A 23226-nucleotide genomic window follows, 5' to 3' on the forward strand; every position below is an offset into this window, starting at 1 on the left:
TTAAGACAGCAGCCAGACTGAGCTGAAATTTTGCCTAATTCCTGCAGCAACTCCTGTTAGGTCAGCTAATGTTGGGTCCCATTCCTGGACCCATCCGTTGACTCGTGGTGTAGGATCACGTACGAACTGTCCTGCCATGGCTGGGTGTGTGACGACTGCAGCAGGCCTTGAAGAAAGCATTTCAGAGTAGCAGGGGGAAGCCAGGTGGAAAAGCAAGTATGTCTCTGCTATCGTTTTACATTTTCAATACAAAAATAGAAAGAGAAGGCAACCAAATTAGAAGCTGTACAGTGGTATGAGGCCTGATGATGAGGGGCTAAAGTGAAAGTTCTGCACCAGACAGGAAGTTATGTAAGTGCCTGTAATGTCAGTTCATGGAACTGTTAAGCCTCTGTGAAGAACCTCCGTAACTATGAAAATGCATAAAAATCTGCAGATTTTTTTTCTCCCAGAAACAACCAACTTACACCAGTTTCTTTGACAAAGAGTGTAGTATCTTTATTCTGTTACCACTGAATCTTCTCTTTTTCTTTAGTCAGTCACTCAGATGCTTATGGCTTACCTGTCCCGCCTTTCAGCTATTGCTGGCAACAAGATCAATTGTGGACCTGCCCTTACTTGGATGGAGGTATTAATCCAGTTCATCTTTTATTAAAGTTAATTTTTAAATTATCTACTTAAGAAATTTAATATTAATTTTCGTAGCTGTTGAGTTTCAGGAATTGAATAAATGGCGCTTATTCTCCTCTTCTGGAAGATAGATATGTGATATATTAAATATTTTTCATCTCAAATCTTTCTTTGATAATCCAGGAAGCTAATTTTAATATTATTTTATGAATCACAATGACACTTGTTATTTTTGTATTTAATATGTTAAATAATATTGATATATTAATGTATATACATTTAGCAAGGTGTATGTGTATATATATGTATATATACATATTTAATTGGCTTAGTAACTGAAAATAGTTTTTAGTCATTGATGAACAAGAGACAATTAACCTTTTAAAGAGTCTGATTTAAGAACGTCTTGAGTGATAGAGTATCCTCCTGTCAATAGGTTAGGTTTTTCTCCTTAATTTGCATATGTAGAGTTACATTATTCTCTCCTCTCAGTGGAAATTGGGAAGGCAATGAAAAGTAGAAAGAATATAGACCTTAGAGCCAGGCCAACTTGCTCTGACATCTTGGTTCTTCATTATTGGCTGTGTGATCTGGGACAAATTATTTAATGTCTCATAATTTACATAACCTCTTTTAGCTTTAGCATCTTCATCTTTAAGTGTTGATAATGATGATAAGTATCTTTTAGAGTTATGAAGATTAAAGTGTGTATGTTATATGTATAATACAATGACTGGCATATAGTGAGTACTCAATAAGTGGTGGATTTGTTTTTTTTTTTTAATATTCTTTGGGTTATGGTTTTTCTAAGTCAAGTTGAATTATATAGATACACAAAGAAACTTGCAAGTCCCACGTCTTTAACCATCTCATAGTACATTTTCTTTGTTGCAGATTGATAATAAGGGAAATCACCTTCTAGTCCATGAAGAATCGTCCATTAACACTCCTGCCGTCGGTGCTGCCCATGTTGTCAAGAGGTACACTGCTCGGGCCCCGGATGAATTGACCTTAGAGGTAAGTGACTAAAGACGCCATGTGTTAGCTCAGTCCCTGCTATCTTTGTAGCCTCAATTTTAACTGTTGCAACCATTCCCTTAATGAAAAGCACCAGGTTTTTCTGTGCATCATTGTCTTTCAGCCTGGCATGCCATCTATTTTTATTTTAATGACTGTACTCATTCTTGAAAATTCATCTTAAATGTCTCCCATTTCTTCTAGGAAGTCTCCTTGATCTCCTTCCCTCTACTCCATGGAAATACATACCCCCCCAGAACCTGCACTGAACGTCATTCTGAGCTGTTCTCAAGGCTTATCTCTGACATGTCACTTACTACATTCAATCATAATTGTTCTCCTGTCTGTCTCTGTGAGCTTCTTGAAAGCCAAATCCTCTTTTGTCTTTGTGTTTTTAGCACCTAAAAACAATACCCAGTGATACTTTCTTCTCATTGTTCATAGACTGAGGTAAAGACCAGATGAAAAGTGAAATGAACATTTCTTGCTATCAGATGCAAAAGGAGGAGAATTAAGTTTCTTCCTTTAATATTGGCTGATGAGAGACCAAAGAAAATGCTGGCAGTTATTCAGTTTAAGAGGAAAAAAAGTGTAAATTTTTACTGTATAGAGTTCAAACTGTTCTCAAACTAAATTTTTAGCTCTATACACAAAGGAATCCTTGGTCTTGAAAGATACCATGTCTGTTAGCAAATATGGTTTTGTGAAGAGGATTTTCATGACTGGAAAAATTAGTTGTGAATATACAAAAAAAGTTCTTAAAGCAATATTGTGTACATTAGCAACATTGCTCTGAAGTGCTTAACTGGTTTATCACAGATATCATCAGTTATTTTGATTGAAGAATACAACTTCCTTTAAATATATTATTAAAAACTATTATTGCCATTTTCATACTTAAAATTTTGTAAAAGTTTGTACAAACTCATTAGTTTGTCTTTTAAAGTGAAGAAAGTCAGCTTAGTGGGAATGTTATATTGAACCATCTATTAAAAGAAGTGTAGTTGTCATTCAGTTTTACATGTACTAAGAATAACCCAGTAATTGTAGACATCTTAGAGCTTTCCTATATGATGAAATAAGATATGTCAAATGTTTAGCACAGTGCCCGGCACATGGTAAGCGCTCGCTAAATGTATTAATAGAAGCTGCTGTTGTTCTAAATATGAGTATTTAAAATTGCCTTTTAGATTCACTATAGTGAATCTGATCACCTTTAGTAACAGCGGTTAACAGAGTATTTTAACAGAAGTGATGATGGTATGATGCCTGATGTTCAGACATCTTATGCTATCAATCAGGCTTTCTGAAGTTACTACAGGTGTTAGCTGGACCACAGTCTTTGTGCTGCTTAACTTCTTGTAAACCTCTCCTTAACAAATGGTTAAGATTATTAAAGTCCTTACAGAAAGAAGTGTTAATGTTTTACCAGAAATAATGAGCCAGAAAATAAGATAGTACTTTACCCTTTTGTTACAGTTAAGCTTTAAATTCTAGACAGACAATTGCTTTAAAAATTGATTTAAAACGTTTCACTTAAAATTTTTTCTCCTAGGTGGGAGACATTGTTTCTGTTATTGACATGCCCCCAAAAGTGTTAAGCACATGGTGGAGAGGCAAGCATGGATTTCAGGTAGGCAACAAAGAATTTGGTGTGGAAAATTCAAAGGTCGTTTTTTCTTTCAGTAATATTTCTGTTTATAATATGTGCTGGCAGTGGACTTTGTCATCAGAAATTTTGTCTGCAGTGATAAAAAAAAATGTAGATGATGTTAGACTTGGGTTTCCTTTTCGAGTTACTGTTGTGGTTGTTTTGATCTCCTTCTTCTTTCCTGTATGGTGGTACAGCCGAAGTGTGAGCAGAATCCCGTGCCTGGTGACCACTTCTCGGTTATCGGGACTGTGCTCCTGCCTTGCTTTTCACCGTGGTTTAAAATCATGAATCACATATGTTTTCTCTCTAGAATTAAGTCAGCTTGATCAATATTTTTTTAACGCATTGTAACTGTTAATGTAAACAATGTATGAATTGCAGAATAACAGCAGAATCTAAAGCTGTCTCTTTTTCCTTATATGCCTAAGTAATTTGAGACCTGATAAAGGCATATTTTAGATTGACTAGCACGAATTTCCATAGGATAGAAAAGTTTCCTTTTATCTTTTAAAACTATCACTAGAAGAGCATCTAAATATGCCTTAAAATTGTATCCTGAATATATTTGTTGTCTGTTTATAAAAGTGTTCCTAAAATGCTGCATAGATTAAATGCTCGTGCTGTACAGTTAGAAATATTAATAACTATCATATAAATATCTTGAGCTTTAAGTGCATATAAAATAAAAGCTATTAGGTTTTTGTAAAATGTATTTTATCAAAAATAATCATACACTTGAAAACAGGATAGCGTGGTGCTTAAGAGCATGGGTTCTGGTGCTAGATTGCTTGGGTTTTAATCTTGTGTTACGTTGAGCAAGTTATTTTACTTCTCTGTGCTTTAGTTTCCCCAACTGTAAAATGGGGATTGTAGGACTATTCTTAATCTCGGAAGATTATCGCAAAGATTAAATGTGTCAGGATAAAATATGTAAAGTATCTAGAGCAGACCTGATGCATACTTTTCACTCAATAAATGTTGATTTTTAAATGTAAATAATTCAGTTTTTTATTTTGCAGATTTAAGTTTATCTCTCTCTTTATCTGTTATAAAAGCATTTATAGCAATTTAATTTGATGGTTAAAAGCAAAAAAATCATCTTTATTACCCCACAAATTTTCTTATTTGTATAATTTGCAGTCCTTCTTTATCTGTGCTCTGATTTCTTAATTGTTATGAATAATTGGTGCTTCTGATTAAATATAAAACTAAATGGAAAACTGGTGTTACCTCTTTTTCTTATTAAGAGGTCAATTCTCCATGTTCATGGAAATGAGCTATAAATGTTAGGGTCCCAAAGATGATCAAAAAGTAAATTTGGCTTTAAAATGACAGTTATGTTTTATTCTTGATATTGCTGCCTTTCTTATAATCTTAGACAAGTCACTTGCTTTCTTTGGACTTTAGTGTCTTCTTAGACAGTTCCACTCGTAATCCCGTCAGTCCTTCTTAACATTTTAATTCCATGATTGCAAAATAACGGGTTTTCCCTTCTTTCATATAACAGATATTTATTGAGTATTGACTCTGTGCTAGGTATAGATTTATCTTCCTAACTTTTATTTAGAGTTAAAAATTAGTTTATTCCCCAAACAAATTATTTAATATAAAAACAGGTTTTTAAGCTTTCAGGACTGATTTATAATTGATAATGAAATGTTTTTCGTACAGGATTGCTGGTCTGTTTAGACCGTGTTGCAGTATGACTGTGAGAAGAGGAGTTGCTTTGGGGGCGTGGGGGCTCCCGTGAAACCAGGAGCAGGTCTTTAAATGTCACTGTCAAAACTTCATTTAAAAAAGGAACTGAATACTTTAAGGGAAGAACCCACACAATTCAGTCCTCCTCGCTCCCGTCTCCAAGTACAGTCACACTCTGAGATACTGGGGTTAAAGGCTTCAGCATAAGAATTTGGGGAGATATTATTTAGCCAGTCCCGGATGGCTAGGTGGGTGGGGCCACTCTTAGGGCTGCTTGAAGGCCTTTCCTGGACTCTCTCTCATAGACTTGATAAAGAGTAGGGCCCTGCTTGAGCCAGGCTGGCTCCTAGGCCAAGGGCAGGCAGAGTGTAGGGCTGTTGGCCGTGACTGCAGAGAGCTTGAGGGCCTTGGGAGGAAGGAGCCCTGGGAATGACTGCTTCATGGGTGCCCCTCCCCGCCCCACTGTCCTCAGGCAGCATCTGAGAAGGGGCCAGTGGTACTCACAGGCTGGTACAGGGCCTTCGTTTCACTCATGGCAGAAGGCCCTCTGGGCACTGACACCGTGCCCCGAGGTAGGACGAGGAGGACAAGCGGTACTGGTCCCCTCCTCAGGGCCTCGCAGATGAGTGGGAGGTTCTGAGCCCAGCAGGACGCCCTAGGAGATCTAGGAGGGGCTCCTGGAGGTGGTGACTTTGAAAGGCAGAGTCTTGTGCATGTCTTCAGAGGAGAGGATGTCCAGATGACCTGGGTAGACCGGCTAGACGTGAAGCAGCCATGTGACCGGTTAGCCAGCTTGACCTGTCCTGGTCACACAGATGGACTCTGTAAACTGAGCTTTGTCATTGAGCCATGAAGGAGGAAGCACAGAGGCAGGAAACCTGTCTTCCTGATACAGTAGCAGGAGACGAGGGGCTGGGCTTGGCCTTGGGGTAGCTTGGACAGTGGTCTTCCGGGAATCAAGGCCATTTAGAGCTGACCACTCTCGGGAGAGAGGGTGAAGGGGAGCAAAGATGTGGGCTGTTGCGTCCCAGGATGGAGGCCAGCTCTGAGCTGTGGCGCTCTGGCCGCTGAAGGGACGTGTTCTGGGAATGCGGCGTCGGCGTGCAGGCAGGTCTGCTCAACCTGACGTGTTTATAGCGTGTTACGTGGACTCCCCTTTCCTTTTTTCTCAGTCTCGTGTGTCGTTTTCTCCGGCCAGCTGTCGGGGCATGACAGGGTACACGCGGCGTGCAGAAGCCTTTCCCTCAGAGCCCTGTGAACTGATGCTGTGCAGTTGCTGGCTTGTGACTTTGTTTTATTTTTTTTTATTATTTAAAAAATAATTAATAGATTTTATCATTTAGTACAAGTTTACAGAATAGTTGACCAGATAATACACAGAATTTCATATACTCCCTGCCCCACACATGTATACAGTTTCTCCTGTTAACATCTTGCTTTACAATTCGTTGGATAGAATTGGCAAAATGCTGAACTTTATTACCCACAAGCTGATTAGCAGAGTTTACCTACAGCACAGTGTAAGCACTCTTTCTAGAAAAGTGGTCTGAGGAACACCGGGGCCAGAATCACAAGGATAAGAATACAGTGTGTCAGTATCACATCCTCCTCCATAATGATGGAAACAGTTTTGGGGTTTGCTTTTTGTTACCTTTAATGAACCAATATTCATACATCATTATTAACTATAATCCATATTTTCATTAAGTTTCACTCTTTGTGATGTATATAGTTCTGTGGGTTTTAACAGATGCATAATGACATGTATCCATCATTACAGCTTCATACAGAGTAGTTTCACTGTCCCCAAAATCTCCTGTGCTCACCTATCCATCCTTCTCTCCTCCTAACCTCTGACAAGCACTGATTGTTTATTGTCTCCATAGTTTTGCCTTTTCCGAAACATCGTATAATTGGAATCATATGGTATGTAGCCTTTTCAAACTGGCTTCTTTCACTTAGCAATATGCATTTTAGGTTCCTCCATGTCTTTCATGGTCTGATAGTTCCTTTTTTTCACTGTCTAATATTCATTTTTATGGATATGCCATCATTTATTTTTCCATTCACTTATTACAGTGCATCTTGGTTGCTTCTAGTTTGGAGCATTTATGAATAATGTTGCTGTAAACATCCATGTGCAGGTTTTTGTGCAGATGTGGTTTCACCTCCTTTGGGTAAATACCACAGAGTGCACTTGCTGTATTGTATGGTAAGATCATGTTTAGCTTTGTAAGAAACTACCAAACCGTGTTTTAAAGTAGTTGTTACCGTTTTGCCTTCCCACCAGCAACAGCGGTGATGCTGCTCTGCATTCTCATCAGCGTTCGATAGTTCTCAGTTGTTGTTGTTGTTGTTTTAACCATTCTGATAGGTGTGTGATGGTATTTATTGCATTGTTCTCTTAATTTGCAAATAAAATTAGTCCAAGGAGTGGCATTTACCAGTATAGTGAAGGGTGCTATACTGCCATCTTCATTTGTTACCAATGTTACCAATAACTCCTGCTCTCCCTTCACCACTGATTCTCAAACTTTACTTGATACGCTTATGACATGTTACATGGGGAACATGTTAAAACATAAAATCCTACGACCTAAGCCCTGAAATTCTGTTTCACTGGTTGTGGGATAGGATTAAGACTGCATTTTTATCCATGTGATTCCGGCCCAGGTGTTCCTCAGACCACTCTGCTGGAAGCAGTGCTTACTCTGAGCCGTAGGTAAACTCTGCCAATCGGCTGGTGGTTGATAAAGATCAGCATTCTGCCAGTGTGTGTATTGTTTTAACCTAGGCCGTAATTTTGCCGTGGGAACAGAAGGGTTAGTTCGTCCATGTGTTTAAATTATACTGTGACTATGTTTCTTTTCTTAAACTTCTGGGAGTAGGAAGTGTGAAATTATATTAACTATAGTAATTTGAAATTCCGAAATCTGTTTTTTACTTGTCTTCTAAAGAGTATATTGAATCTTTTACCTTTGTTTTCTGAGGTGTTTCATCACATAATCTATACTTCAGCAAAAAAAAAAAAAAAAGCTCTTTGCTTTTTCTTTCTTGTTAAAAATAAATGTCATCAGCTTTTGTACTTACCTGGGACTGTGGTTGGAAATGTGAGGTGAGGTGTCTGGAAAGTCTTTTTTTCTTATGTAAAAGCCATAACACAAATGTCAAATGTTAAAATCTTTGAGGATTATTTGTTTGTTAGTGCCATGTTTGGCAAAATTTTATCTGGGAGCCACTGGCATCAGAATGACCCAAGAAACATGTTAAAACCAGATATTACTAATCAGAATCTCCGGGGATGGGGACAGGAATCTGAATTTTATCAAGTTCCTCAGGTGATGAATAAGCACAAAACGTGAGAACCACTGACCCAGCCTCCCATTGTTTATCCTGTGTACAGATAAAGGAAGAAATTGAACACAGTTTAGTGAGTGTTCTCCTTTCCCCCCAGAAAATCTTCTAAAATGTATTTGGGATACAGTCAATCTAAGAGATAAAATACCATTTAGAGAGTGACAGAACTCTGTACAGCTCATGTTCTCTTGGTTCTCCACAGGATGATCAAGGATCGGCTATTTTATTTTTCCAAGTTACCCCAGAAGGTTGTGTGAGGATTTCTGTGTACAATGACAGAGAAGCAAATCTTGGACAGTAAACATTCCCTTACCTCAGGAGTTTAATGTGGTTCCAAGTAGCTTATTTTCAGAAAGGTATTCTTTATCCCAAAGGGAAGATATTTGGAAACCTTGTCACTTGTAGTAAGTAGTTTAATAGAGGAAGACAATTTACCCACTTATTTATATGAAGACCATCATTTAATGTACGGAATTCAAAGCTACACCTTTTCATTACTCAAAATTAAATAGAGCAAAATATTTCCTCTCCAGTTAAGTAATGGGAAATCACATACTGTAATTTTTCATCTGTAATGTTCTAGAATTTCAAGGGAAGAGGGAGTATGTGGTACTCCAGTATAAGGAATTGTAACACTTCTTGGTGCTCTTACGTGTGCTTTCTAAGTGCTTTCCATTAACCTTTAATTCTCACAGTCTATGAAGAAGGTACTATTATTACCTCTCTTTTACTGACAAGGAAACTAAAGCAAAAGGGGACTAAACTACAAGCCCATTGTTATTTCGCTGTTTAGTGTCAGAGCTTAGGTAGAAATTTAGGCATTCTGGGCAAAGAACAGATCATAGTAGTAATTTAATGAACCAGTAGTGGCTTCTGCTTGTCTACATGTGTGAATCATAGATTTCTGTATTAGAAAAGATGGTAGTGGATCATCTGGTCCTAAACTGTCATTTTAAAATTATAGAAATCCTGAGACAAAGGAATTTAGATAGATTGTTCTGATTTACAAAGACAGTAAGTCAGTGATATAGCCAGAACACAAGCTTGGTGAGTTCCAATTTTGTATTTTCCCCCCCTTGGATCACAAAAATTTGTAAATTTTCTTAAATTATTTTCTGTGTTACTTACTGCAGTTTTTTATTTTTCTTATTAGTGCCATTAGCAGCTGCCACTGATGTTTAGAGAGAAATTAGTTTCTAGATAGCTCCTTTTGTTAATTTGTAACATCAGAATATGTCCTAGCAAATGATGCTTAAACATTCAGTTTCATGGAAATTATTGACAAAATGGCTTAGAGTAGTAGTTCTTAACCTCATCAAACCCTATACCCCCTTGTTATGATAAATAATTTCTAAAATCTTTCCTTATGATCCTGAAATGAAATTTACAAATGATATACCAACCTACAAGCACAATTTCAAAAAAGTCAGTATAATTTTTCACATATAATATAAAGGAGAAATAAAAGGAAAGTAGTTGTGTATTTAAAATACACAGTGTATATTTAAAATATATATACTTGGGACAACTGCATGGACGTCTTGTTATTTCATATCTAGTCCACAGACCAGTAGCCTTAACATCAGTCAGAAAATATAATAAAACCCATTTGTAATAGCATCAAAACTATGAACTACTTAGGGATATATCGGAAAAAAGATACAAAAGATCTGTGTACTGGAAGCTACAAAGCATTTCTGAGAGAAATTAAAGAATATTTTAAAAATGAGAGATATATACCTTGTGTATGGGTTGGAAGTCTTTATATTGTTAAGATGCCATCTCTTCTCAAATTGATCCCAATCAAAATCTCAGCAGATTTTTTGTAGAAATTGATAAGCAGATTAAACAATTCATATGGAAATGCAAAGGACCTAGAAAAGAACAGCCAAAACAAATTTGAAAAAGAAGAACAAAGTTGGAGAACTAACACTAATTGATTTGAAGACTCAACTATAAAACTGCAGTACCAAGAGAGTGTGGCATTAGGGAAAAGATAGACAAGTAAGTCAACAGGACAGAATAGATTCCAGAAGTAGACCCACACATACATGGGCTGCTTATTTTTGACAGAGGTTCAATGTCAGTTCAGTGAAGAAAACATGGTCTGTTTTACAAATGATGCTGGAACAGTTGGATTTCCTTATGCCTCCAGAAATCCTTTGATTTATTTCTTGCACCGTATGCAAAAATTAACTCAAAATGGATCACATACCCAAAATGTAAAGCTTAAACTATAAAGCTTATAGAAGAAAACATAGGAGAAACTTCTGTGACTTTGGGTTAGGCAAAGTTTCTTAGATGTAATATCAAAAGAACAATTCATAAAATAATAAATTGAATTTCATCAAAATTTAACACTTCTGCTCTTCGAAAGACATTACTTATAAGACAATAAAAAGACACACCACAGACCGGGAAAAAATATTTGTGATGATTATATCTGATGAAGGACTTGTATCCACAGCATATAAAGAACTCTCAAAATTCAACAAGAAACAGAACTCAATTTAAAAAGTAGCAAAAGTGGGAACAGACACTTAACCAAAAAGATATATGACAAACAAACACATGAAGAGATGCTCAACACCAGTAGTCATTAGAGAAATGCAAATTAAAATGACAGTGAAGTCTTGTTACATACTTATTAGAATGGTGAGGATGTGGAGGAATTGGAACGCTGACACAGTTGGGGGGAATGTAAGATGCTACAACCAATTTGGAAAACAGTTTGTCAGTTTCTTAAACATACACTGATGACATGATCCAGCCATTCGACTCCCAGCTGTTTATCCAAGAGAAAAGAAGGCTTACATTAATACAAAACCTCACACATGACTGCTCATAGCAGCCTTACATATAATGGCCTCAAGCTGGAAACAACCCAGGTATCTCATGAACAAGAGATTAATGCATAAAGAAATGGTGGTATTTGTACAGTAGAATATTACTCAGGAATAGAAGGAAAGAATTATTGATAAATACAGCAACATGAATGATCCTCAAAATAATTATGCTGAATGAAAGAAAACAGACAACAAAGAGTACATTCTGCATGACTCTATTCATATAAAATTGTAGGAATTGCAAAGTAATGTATAGTGATAGAAACTAGGTTAGTTGCCTGGTGAGCAGGGGTAGGGGCTGGTAGGGAGAGGGAGAGATTACAAAGAGATACAAGGAAACTTTGGGGGTTGATAAATATATTCATAAATTTAAGTGTGGTTACAGTTTTATGGGTGTCAGAACTTATCAAAATGTACACTTTAAATATGCACAGTTTGTCAGTTATACCTCAATAAAAGTGGGAAAAAACTGCAGAAGCATCTGATTTAACTTTTCATGTATCTAATCCTATTGACAATTCCTGTGTTTTCTACCTCTGTGTCTCTTACATTCATATACTTTTCTTTCTTCCTCATGCCAAATTGACTTGGGGAAAAACTACTAAATTGAAGGTTCTGTTTCTCTCCTTTAAGCCCATCCCTAGCCTGTTCCTGCCTTATCTTTTTCTTCTGTTACTATATTTTTATTACCTGCTTCTCTACCCTCATGGGCCCTGGATGCTCGTCTTTTCTTTTCCTTCCATCTTCCTAGAGTAGAAACTCATTTTGAGTGCTGCAAAATATACTGAATTTCCCTCGCCTTTCTCAGCCATTTACATTAGAGCTTTAGAAAATGCCACTGCAGCAGAAAGAATAATACGATGAATATAATTATAATAATATAATTTAATATGAATAAGACAGGATGATATAGTTCATAGATCATATTGTTAGAGTTCCAGTCACTTTTAACATTGGACATTTTGAGTTTATTAGAATTATTTATATTTGGTGAAATACTAGCTTAAGTATGCATCAGAAAAGTATAAACGTTCATTAACTATATTTTTAGGGTTAGTTATGTGTATATTTTCAATAGAACACAGTTTCATTTTTTATGATGGAAATTTTATAATAGGAAAACAATCTATTTGCTTTTCACAAGTATACAGAGTTAACTCTTTTAAATAAAAGTTATCTTAACTGTAAACAGTTACAGTTAAGAGTGATTTTGGCTTCAAGAAACAAAAGTGAACAGAAAAGGTAGCATTGCAGCAGTTGAGTCAGCAGCTTAATGATGCTAGGCAGAATTCTCTAAGATTCTCTTGGCCTTTCTTTAAGGTCAAATGATGGCTACTGCAGATCCAGTCCCAATACCTACGTACACAGCATAAAGAAGAGAGAGAATAGTAGCAGTAAAGCTTTTTACAGGTGCCGTGGCTACACCTGAATGCAAGGAATCTGGGAAACTGAATATTTAGTTTAGCTAATATTTAGTAATATTACACTTTATAATAAAGGGAGACAGGTGAGCAGGGATTGGAATTAGGCGTTAGATGAACCTATCATGGACCTACCTCTACATAGTACACAGTAGCATTTCCCCCATATACCTAGACCTGATGCATTGAGACATTCAAAAGGTGAAAGTGTAACTAGTATGTATGATACAGTTCCCCAAAGAAGATCATTAAGCTTTGTTCAGTCTTTGTGAAGAAGTGATGGAAAATTAGTTTTGTTTGCTGACAGACGCTCGAGCTTATAAACTAGGCTAGGTGCTTTCACACACATTATTGAAGTAGCTAATGTTGTCCCATTTTTACAGATTAAGAAACAGACAGATGTTAAGCAATTTGCTCCAGATCACAGAGCCTAGTAAATGGGTGGTCTTTTCTCTATAGCAGACTGCAGAAAATGTTTACAAATTGAAATGAATTAGAATTTTATGGAAAGAATGGTATTTGACAGTGAGGAAACTTAAGTATACACAAGCAAAAGGTGGTAGGTATTGTGTGTCATATCCATACAGTGGAGGGGCTGGAGCCCTCTAGATCTTCCAGTGGCCAGCATATTGAGATAATAAAGAATAGACAGCATTTCTCAAGTGCTTACTCTATGCACTTTGCTTATACTGATCCATTTAATTCTCATAACAACTCTTATGAATTAGGTGCAATATTATTATGTTTAGAGGAAGAAACTGAAACATAGAGGCTAAGTTATAAACCCGACCTAGTAAGTGGCAGACCTGGAGTAGAACCCAGGCCCTCTTAATCCTGGGGCTACACTTAACCATAAGTGATTATCTTATAACTGATTTGCATAAGAGAGAATGAGAATGATCTTTCAAGTTGATTCTTGTCTGGTTCTAACCAATCTTGGAAGAATTTCTACTTGTTATTAGTTAAATAGGAAGTTGAGTAAAGTATGATATAGAATTTCACCAAAAAAAGCAAATACTTGGAGCATCATTTTGGAAGGCAATGCATATAGGAACTCTAAGACCCAAATTTCACATATTTCAAACAAAACTGATAATTTGTTAATAAGCCCTTTTCAGCTCATGATAACTAGTTACATCTTAATAACTTTAAGAACTAACATAGAATATCAATCAAGAAATTGAAGTAAGAATGCAGCAAGTGAGCATGTGAAAATAATCCCACACAGATGGAAATTATACAGCTCAGAACTTCACGATGAATCATACTCTTGGAAGACCATTCCTTTCTTCCCCAGAGTCTGTCAACAGAGGGATGTACAAAGTGATGTAGTTTTCTTGTTTCAGCTTTAACATCTGCTGCTTGGCAGCCCAATTATATTCCCATCTAAGAAAACATCTATAAATATTGGTAAAAATTCCCTTTTTACTTTTGTTTCCTGGCTCTTTGTTTCTGTATTCATTCTGTTGGCTATGTAGTATCTCTGGGTGATCTGGAGCTCAGTATTTTACTAATAAAACTCCTTGGGAATCTACCTAACACCATGAGCAATTCTGCTACCAGGTCAAATTGGTGTGTTTTTTAAAGCCAGAGTCTGTTACCACTGCCGAGATTGGTTGTTTTCTTCTCTTGCTTTCCCACTTATCCACTACTGGGCTCTTTAACAACAGTGGATACCAGGATTTTAAGTGAGCGATTGTTTCACCAATTTATTTTAGTCTTGTCATTTTTCATGGAACCTGTGAGAGAAAGAAGGGAAAATTTGCAAAAAAATTTGAATGAGGTTTAACGTTGATTTTTTAAAAAGTCATATAGAGAAATCAGTAAATATGAAAATTGGCAGTAGAGGTGTTAACACAACTAGATTGAAATTTCAGCAAAGTAAATTATTAACAGGTATAAATTATACCTCTTGCATGCATAGCTTGGTATCAGACTAAATATTTTAATTGGTGTAAAAGAAGTTTGGGAAATTAAAAGGTAAAACTAGGAAAGCAGGCTTAGATATTTAGACAAACAAAACACGTAACTCTATATACTCATAGCAACAGATTGTTTTATTGTTTGTATAATTGGCATCATCAGTGATTTAGAGTCTTGGAATAACAGAATCATTGGGAGGGGCTGTGGAGCACATTACTGGAATTGAATTGGCAGTGTTCGTACACTGGTCTGTTCTCTGGTTTAAAATCCTCTCTTTGCTGCTTTTCTTCCTTAGGTGGGACTCTTCCCTGGACACTGTGTTGAGTTAATTAATCAGAAAGTTCCCCAGTCAGTGACCAACTCAGTGCCAAAACCGGGTGAGTACACTTTTTCATTAATGTGGTTATTTATCAGCTGCTTAAAGATTAAGATTTTCTCTTCCAGTCAAGCACATAGCTTGTTTAGCTATTCTTTGCATTTATTGTCATAATATGCATTCTTAATTTTATGTGGTTTTGATTTTTAATATATTCTTTTTTCTCTATTGATCATTTCACAAAGGTTTACATGCATTCAAAATTTTAGACAATTTTAAGAACTGTTTGCTCCATTAAGCTTTGTCATTATTTGTTTTTACAATTATATAGTAGGAATGTAGCTTATTAATGAATAAAATGATAAAAGAAAATACGAGGTTTAAAGAACTGACGTGGAGATAGTATGATTAGCTGAAAATTAATAAATGAAGGGAATGTATATTTTATCAGTGCCTGTGAACATCAAAACTATTTTAAACAGCATTTGTTATCATTAATATAGTATATTTACAGTGCTATATAAGTATGTGGAGTATTTTACAGATATGTAGAGCAATGTGTTACAGGGGGTAAAAATTAAAAAATGAAAATTTTTGTTTTTATTGGGGTGATTTAATCTGGACAAATTTTACAGAATACCTCATCTGGAACTTTTTAATGTGATGTAAATTTTTGGAAAGAAAATAAAAACAAAGACTAAAAGATTTTAGAAGGAGGAGGGAGTAATCAAGTGTATTTCTCCTGATTGTATTACATTCCCTCTGCCCTTCTCTACCCTCACCGTGGGATTCCCAGTCTCTTTTCAAGGCATTTTTATCCTCTGTTAAATCCCCCTTCTTTGGGTAAAACTTGTTAAACATAAAAACACTTTCTTAGTGAGTACTTATTCATTAGTGGTTGTGATGGCTGTAGTTTTCTTTCCTTGTTTAAATATGGCATCAGTAACTTAAAAAAAAAAAATCCTATGCCCATTAGCAGACACTGCTCCATCGTCTCCCTTCCCCCCAGCCCTAAGCAACTACTAACCTACTTTCTGTCTCTAGATTTCCCTGATCTAGACATTTCACATAAATGGAATCATATAATATATAGTCTTTTTGTGACTGGCTTATTTCACTTAGCATAATGTTTTCAAGATTCATCCATATATCAGTGCTTCATTCTTTCTTATGGCTAAATAATAGTCCAGTGTATGGATATACAATACTTCTTTTATCCATTCACTTTGGGTTTCCATTTTGGCTATTATGAATAATGTAATACTTAGTGTACAAGTTTTTGTATAGATGTATGTTTTCATCTCTTGAGTATATATCTAGGAGTAGAATTGCTGGGCCATATGGTAACTCTGTGTTCAACCTTTTGAGGAACTGCCAAACTGTTTTACAAAGTAGCTGCACTGTTTTACAATTCCACCAGCAGTGTATGAGAATTCCAGTTGTTCCATATCCTTGTTAACTTTTTTTGTTGTTGTTGTTATTGCTGTCTTAGTGGGTATGAAGTGATATATCTTTGTGATTTTGATTTGCATTTCCCTGATGGCTAATAATGTTGAACATCTTTTTATGGGCTTATTACCCATTTGTATATCTTTGGAGAAATGTTCAGATCCTTTGTATATTTTTTAATTGGGTTGTCTTTTTATTATTGAGTTGTAAGTGTTCTTTATACATTCCAGATACAAGTCCTATATCAGATAATATGATTTGAAAATATTTTCTCACATTCTGGTTTGTCTTTCGTTTTCTTGATGATGTCTATTGAAGCGGAAATGTTCTTAATTTTGATGAAGTTCAATTTATTTTTTTCGTTTGTCACTTATGCTTTTGATGTCTTATCTAAGAAGGTGTTGCTTAACCCAAAGTCAATATTTACTCCTATGTTTTCTTCTAAGTTTATAGTTTTGGATCTTATATTTTAGTCTATGATCCATTTTGAGTTAATCTTTGTGTGTGGTGTGAGGTCCAACTCCATTGGATATCCAGTTGTCCGAGCACGATTTGTTGAAAAGATTATTCCTTCCCCATTGAATTGACTTGACTCCCTTGTAGAGAATCAGTTGACCTTAGACACATGAGTTTATTTCTGGATTTTCAATTCTCTTCCATTGATCTATATGTCTGTTTTTATGCCAGTACCACCCTGTCTTGATTACCATTGCTTAGTAGTAAATTTTGCAATTGGGAGGTCCTCCTACTTTATTCTTTTTCAGGATTGATGTGGTTTTTCTGGGTACCTTGCAGTTCTATATGAATTTTAGAATCATCTTGTCAGTTTCTACAGAGAAGGGAGCTGGGATTCTGATAGGGATTTACTGAATCTGTTTATCAATTTGGGAAGTATTACCTTTTTGCCAGTATTTATTAAGTCTTCCAATCCTTGAACATGGGATATTTTTCCATTTGATTATTAGACCTTTCATTTCATTCAACATTTTGTAGTTTTTTTTAGAGTATAAGTTTTGCATATCTGTTGTTAAATTTATTTTTATTCTTTTTGATGCTATTGTAAATGGAATTGTTTTCTTAATTTCATTTTCTTATTGTTCATTGCAAGTGCACAGAAATACAATTAATTTTTGTATATTAATCTTGTATCCTGAAACTTCGCTGAGATTTTGTTAGTTCTAATGGTTTTTTAGTAGATTTCTTGGGATAGGCTAAATATAAGATCATGTCATCTGTGAATAGAGATATGTTTACTTCTTCCTTTCCAGTTTGGATGTTTTTTATTTCTTTTTCCTGCCCAATTGCCCTGGATATGTTACTTTGTTGCATATAAGTTCTGAGAACAGGCATCCTTGTCTTACTTCTCATTTTAGGAGAAAGCATCTAGTTGTTCACCGTTAAGTAAGATTTTAACTGTGGGGTTTTCATAGATGCCCTTCATCAGGTTGACGAAGCACCCTTCAATTCTTAGTTTGTTGAATGATTTTATCACGAAAGGGTGTTGGATTTTGTCAGATGCTTTTTATCCATCTATTGAGATGATCATGGGTTTTGGTGGTCACTATTTTAAAGTTATTAAAATTCAACATCAAAAATTTATTGTTATTTCTTGTGCATTATTTTTATGTATTTCTGCTGCATAAGCTTAACTTTTATTAATTATAAAGTCTTATCTTTGATAATTTTGCCTCAGAGATATACTGTTTTTAAAAATTAGCTTAATATTGGTATTAAATTGTATCAATCAAATATTATACTTTCTCATGTTCTGAATATGAAAGTGATTTTCTAATAGTGATAACGTCCAAAACTTTTAAAACTTGAGAAAGTTAATCAGTTATTGGCAGTTCTAGAAAATAGGTTTCTGTTAATAGACCTGTGTGGCATTGTTAATTCTAAATTAGTAATGATATATAATGACAGCACACCTTCAAAAGCTAGTATTTTATCTTTTGTGAGCAGCATTGCAGGGTTGGCATAGGAAAATGTGCATTCTTACTACATTTTGAAAAGGATGATGTGAATTCTATCAGCCTCAGGCTTGTTTCACACTTTAAAACTGTCTTTGCCTGCAGTACAAATAACTTTAATGTTCTATTTATTTTTAACATTGCCATCTGTCACTGTTAGATGCCAGATCTGAAAGATGGCAGCTATAGTTTGAGACTGCAACTTAAAGCTCCCTATATTATTGCACAACAAGGGCAATAGGGAAAACTTTCCCTTTGGAACTCTTCTTAGGGCTCTCCATATGTCCAATTATTTGTGTATGTAAAAATAAAATTAATGAGTCACTGTATCCTGACCAAGATAGCATGTATCCATGGTTCCTTAAGGAAAAGAACGTGTGTGGGGTGGAGGGGGCAGAGAAAAGAAGAGGAGAGAAAAGAGGAAGAAAGGTAGACGCTTGTCCCAAAGAAACTGGCATTTCGTTCAGTCCCCACAGGTTCTGGTTGAATGGCAGGTGAGGCTGAGGTGGGAGGAAGAGGAAGGAAGCCCATGAGGATTTCTGTGTGTTTATCCGGTGCAGCATTTACTGAGCAGTTATTTACTGGTGTCTGTCTGCACGTTTTTAGTGTTCTCAGCTGTTACCTCCTCGGATGTTTGTTTTGCGCCCTTCTGTCTCCCTCCTCCTCCACATGTCAGTTACGTCTTTGATGTTGGCTCATTGGTCCTCTCTCCAGCTTGGGTGCTTTCTGTTGACCTCTTCCCTCTGTGCAGGCTTCTCTGAATTCTAATGAATTCTTCAGTTCTCATATCAGGTATTTCGTTTCTAGGATCAACATTTGGTCTTTTTTTTATAATTTCCATGGTGGAGTCCCCACCTTCCCACCTTATCCACCTTTTCTTCCAGAAAGAAAGAAAGAGGGGGTTTGGGGGAGGGAGGGAGAGGGCAGAAGGTGGAGAGAGGGTGAAGAGAGAAGAAAGGCAAAGCTTACTTTTGAAGCATGAGCTTCTAAAAATGAAGGACTAGGGAATTTAGACAAACCCTCCCTCTGAAAAGAGAAAATTTGGACAGAAATGTAAAAATATAATGTCTCTTTGAAGCACTGGAGAGTTAACAAGGTAGTAAACAATTACTGAGCTAAGATTAAGCAGAAGAAGGATATCCAGAGACGTGACCCCAGTGTATGGGGACATTAGCCCCCTAGGGTATCAGCTGATGGAGTAGGGGATGTCGCAGCACTCACGGAACAACGGATGGAGTTCAGAGCCCAACAGGGCAGCGTTGCTGATGATGCCCCAAGCTTTGAGTTAGGAGTTTTCTCGAAATTGACAACTGATTCTAAATCGATTCTAAAATTTGTATAGAAATGCAGAGCCCAAAACACACAAGACAGTTTTGAAGAACAAAAAAGTGGGAAAATTAATATAATAGATATCAAGACTTATTGTTAAAGCTTCACTCATTAAGATACTGAGATTAATGCAAGGATAGACAGATAGAACAGTGGAAAAGAATAGAGTCCAGGAACAAACCTGTGTCCATATAGATGCTTCATTCATGCACTGCAGAGCATTGTGAAAAAGACAGCCATTTCTATAAATGTTGCTAGGTCATGGAGAATTATAGATCTGTATATGAAAGGTAAAACAACAAGACTTTTAGAAGAGAATACTATAGAATATCTTCATGACCTGTTTTCATGATCTTGGGTTAGACATAAAGCAGTAATAATAACTGAGAAGCTTAATCATTAAACTTAATTAAAGTTCAAAATGTCATCGTAATATGCTATTAAGATAGTGAAAAAGGCAAATCACACAGTGAGAAAGATATTTGCAGTACACATATCTGACAAAGGTCACGTAACCAAAGTATGTAAAGAGTCAGTAAGAAAAGGACAGATAAACTGATTTTTTTAATTGAATGAAAACTCGCTCAGGTATTTCACAACAAATATCAAAATGCTAAATAAGCACATGACAAGATGTTCCACATCATTAGTCTTTAGGGAAATGCAAGTAAAAACTTTATTAACTCACAAAAACACACCCACCAGAATGCTTAAAATTTAAGAGTAGCAATACCGGGCTTCTCTGGTGGCGCAGTGGTTGAGAATCTGCCTGCCAATGCAGGGGACACGGGTTCGAGCCCTGGTCTGGGAAGATCCCACATGCCGCGGAGCGACTGAGCCCGTGAGCCACAACTACTGAGCCTGCGCGTCTGGAGCCTGTGCTCCGCAACGGGAGAGGCCGCGACAGTGAGAGGCCCGCGCACCGCGATGAAGAGTGGCCCCTGCTTGCCGCACCTGGAGAAAGCCCTCGCACAGAAACGAAGACCCAACACAGCCATAAATAAATAATAAATAAATAAATTAAAAAAAAAAAAAGAGTAGCAATACCAAAAGTTGGCAAGGATGTAAATCTGTGGGAATTCTCGTGCGCTGCCAGGGAAGCGTAATGCAGGACAGGCACTGTTTGACACTGCCTACTAAGTTTGACGTGTATATACCTTGTGACCCCATGGTTCCATTCTTAGGTATATGTATAGAATGTTCATAGCAACCTTATTCCTAATTGTCAAAAAACTAAAGAACTCAAAGGTATATCCATAGTGGAATGGATAAATAAAGGCATGTTCATTCAGTGGATTCTTCTACACCAATGAAAATGCAATGAGTAGGGCTGTGTGGAGCAACATGGATGAGTCTCACAGAAATAAATATTGAGTGGGAGAAGCCTGATGTATGTACATACTCACACTGTGTAATTCCGTATATATAAAGAGAGAGTTCAGAATCGTACAGTTCAGGACTGTTTTGTGGTGACAAAGTTTGGACAGTGGTTACTTTTGGAGAGGAGAGTGAGTAGATGGGTAGGAGAGAGGATTCTGAAGTGCTGGTAATGTTCTGTTGATCCAGACAGTGACTATACAGAAATGTAATGATGTGGAGCATCTTTTCATGTGCTTACTGGAGAAATGTCTGTTCAAGTCCTTTGTCATTTTTGAATTGGTCACTTTGCATTTTTTACCTCCTATCCAGGTAAATGTTCCTTACAGTATCGCTTTAATACACAAATGTTTGAGATTACATTTTCAAAATAGATTTTATACTTCCATACTGTGAAATACTCTGCAACCCTCAAAAGGAATGAAGTAGAAGCCTATGTGCTAACCCAGGGAATTTTTTCTGTGATGTATTGTTAAAGGAAAAAGCAAATCACACAACAGTATAATCCCATTGTAAACTCTTGAAGAGGATCAGGAAGGATACATACCTAACTGGAAAGCGGAATGAGATTGTAGCTATAACAAGAGACATTTCATTTTTTCCCTCTGCTCCTGTATTGTTTAACTCCTTTACAATGATCATATATTACTTTACATAGATTATAATCTACCCTTCACCCCACCCTGTCCAAATAGGTAATTTCTTAGGGCCTTTCTTAATGCAACCACCCCATAAAATAGATACTTTGTGATAACAGATTTATTTAATGTTTATACCTATGTGAAAAGCAGCTCAGAGAGGTGAGAGCACAGGCCTCAGCCTTGAACTTTAATGCCTGTGCCATGTGTTACTGTCCATATGCATGTCATTTGGCTTCTCTGATTTTTAATTTCCTCATCTAAGAAGTGAGGCAAGATTCTTTTAAAGATTAGAGATAAGGCATTTAAAGCCCCTGGATACTTAATAAATATCAGCTGTTATTTTTTAGCGACATGTTATTTACTATGTTATATCATTTAAATTCAGGAGTGTCTGAAACTAGGTCTATTTAGTTTATGTAGATGCTTATTTAATATATTATTTGTTGGTATAAATCTATATGCAAATATTTCACAGTATACCACTGAAACAAATGAATTGCAGTAGTTTTCATGGGACCATGGTGAGGAAGGGAGCTTCTCTGCATGGTCACTTGAATAGAGTTTGCATCACAGATTTTTGTCTGAATTTTTTTGTTAGCAGACATAGAAGTAGCTGAGGCTTTTTTTCATTTTGGGGGAAGACTTATTAATCAGATGTAATGCTGATGAAATCCTTATAAGTAGTTTATAAGGTAACACAGCCTGAATTTGTGGCATAATTTTGAAATTAAAAAGTCCTTGTATTATCCTTTTAGGAAACTGGTCCTCGAGTATCTTGTGTTTTGTTGTTGTTGTTTTATTTGCAGTTTTGCCTAATTATAGTGTTTTTTCTTTTGTTTTCATTTGTTTACTTCTGGATTATTTCCATTTTCTTTCTTTGAATGTCCAGCACTTTGCTCCTCTGTAACCATGTTTCCTCACGTCACTTTAGTATGAGGTGACCACTCTATAGCAAGTAAAAAGATTCAGGTTTTTACTTACCCGAAATGGAATGTTGTATTGAATATTCTTCCCATTGAACACATTACTTTATTACTCTGGAGGCAAATACCTTAAGAATCAGATATGAAAATCAGTACCCAGTACCCTAGGAGGCATTGATGTAAGATTTAAAAGAGTTCCAAAATGCTAGAATGCCCGGGTGGTTTTCTCTCCAAATACATGGTAAGGGATACATCAAGATAATACTTTCTCACTCTGCATCAGGGAAAAACAGAAAATTCATAACATCACACATTTGCAGTTGCCTTAGAGTTTTTGAATACTGTATTTTTATTATTTAAGTTGGAATTTGAATCTCGATACAGCCCTGCAATGTACTAAGGATGCGGAATGTATTTCTGTCCCCCACACACCGCTTTTTTTTTTTTTTTTTGAATTTTATTTATCTTTTTATACAGCAGGCTCTTATTAGTTTTTTAACTAGTGGAGCAACTGAGACTCAGAAAACTCCACGCTGTGCCTGAGCTTTCATAGCTGAACTTGCAAAGTCTCTGACCTCTCCTAGTAACCACCGTCCACACCTAGGTAGCCCTGGCTGTGCACCAGATGGATTACACTCATTTGCGATTGTTTAGCTCAAAACCCAGAATTTTCCC

At 36.3% G+C, this 23226-nt stretch overlaps 1 protein-coding gene across 5 annotated transcripts in view; it reads left to right on the forward strand.

Moving 5' to 3' along the window:
* ARHGAP32 (Rho GTPase activating protein 32) overlaps positions 1–23226 on the forward strand; it is a 291298-nt gene that overhangs the window by 205457 nt on the left and 62615 nt on the right. For 2 of the 5 annotated variants that reach the window (XM_061203062.1, XM_061203063.1), the window contains 4 exons: positions 536–628; positions 1525–1647; positions 3203–3280; positions 14842–14923. In XM_061203062.1, coding sequence (XP_061059045.1) covers positions 536–628; positions 1525–1647; positions 3203–3280; positions 14842–14923 — 376 coding nt within the window. Of the gene's footprint in view, positions 1–535; positions 629–1524; positions 1648–3202; positions 3281–8670; positions 8713–14841; positions 14924–23226 lie in introns of those variants that run through there. The other 3 variants (XM_061203065.1, XM_061203064.1, XM_061203066.1) reach the window with 3 other exon arrangements.

Source organism: Eubalaena glacialis, chromosome 10 (assembly GCF_028564815.1).
Source record: "Eubalaena glacialis isolate mEubGla1 chromosome 10, mEubGla1.1.hap2.+ XY, whole genome shotgun sequence".
Taxonomy (NCBI): domain Eukaryota; kingdom Metazoa; phylum Chordata; class Mammalia; order Artiodactyla; family Balaenidae; genus Eubalaena; species Eubalaena glacialis.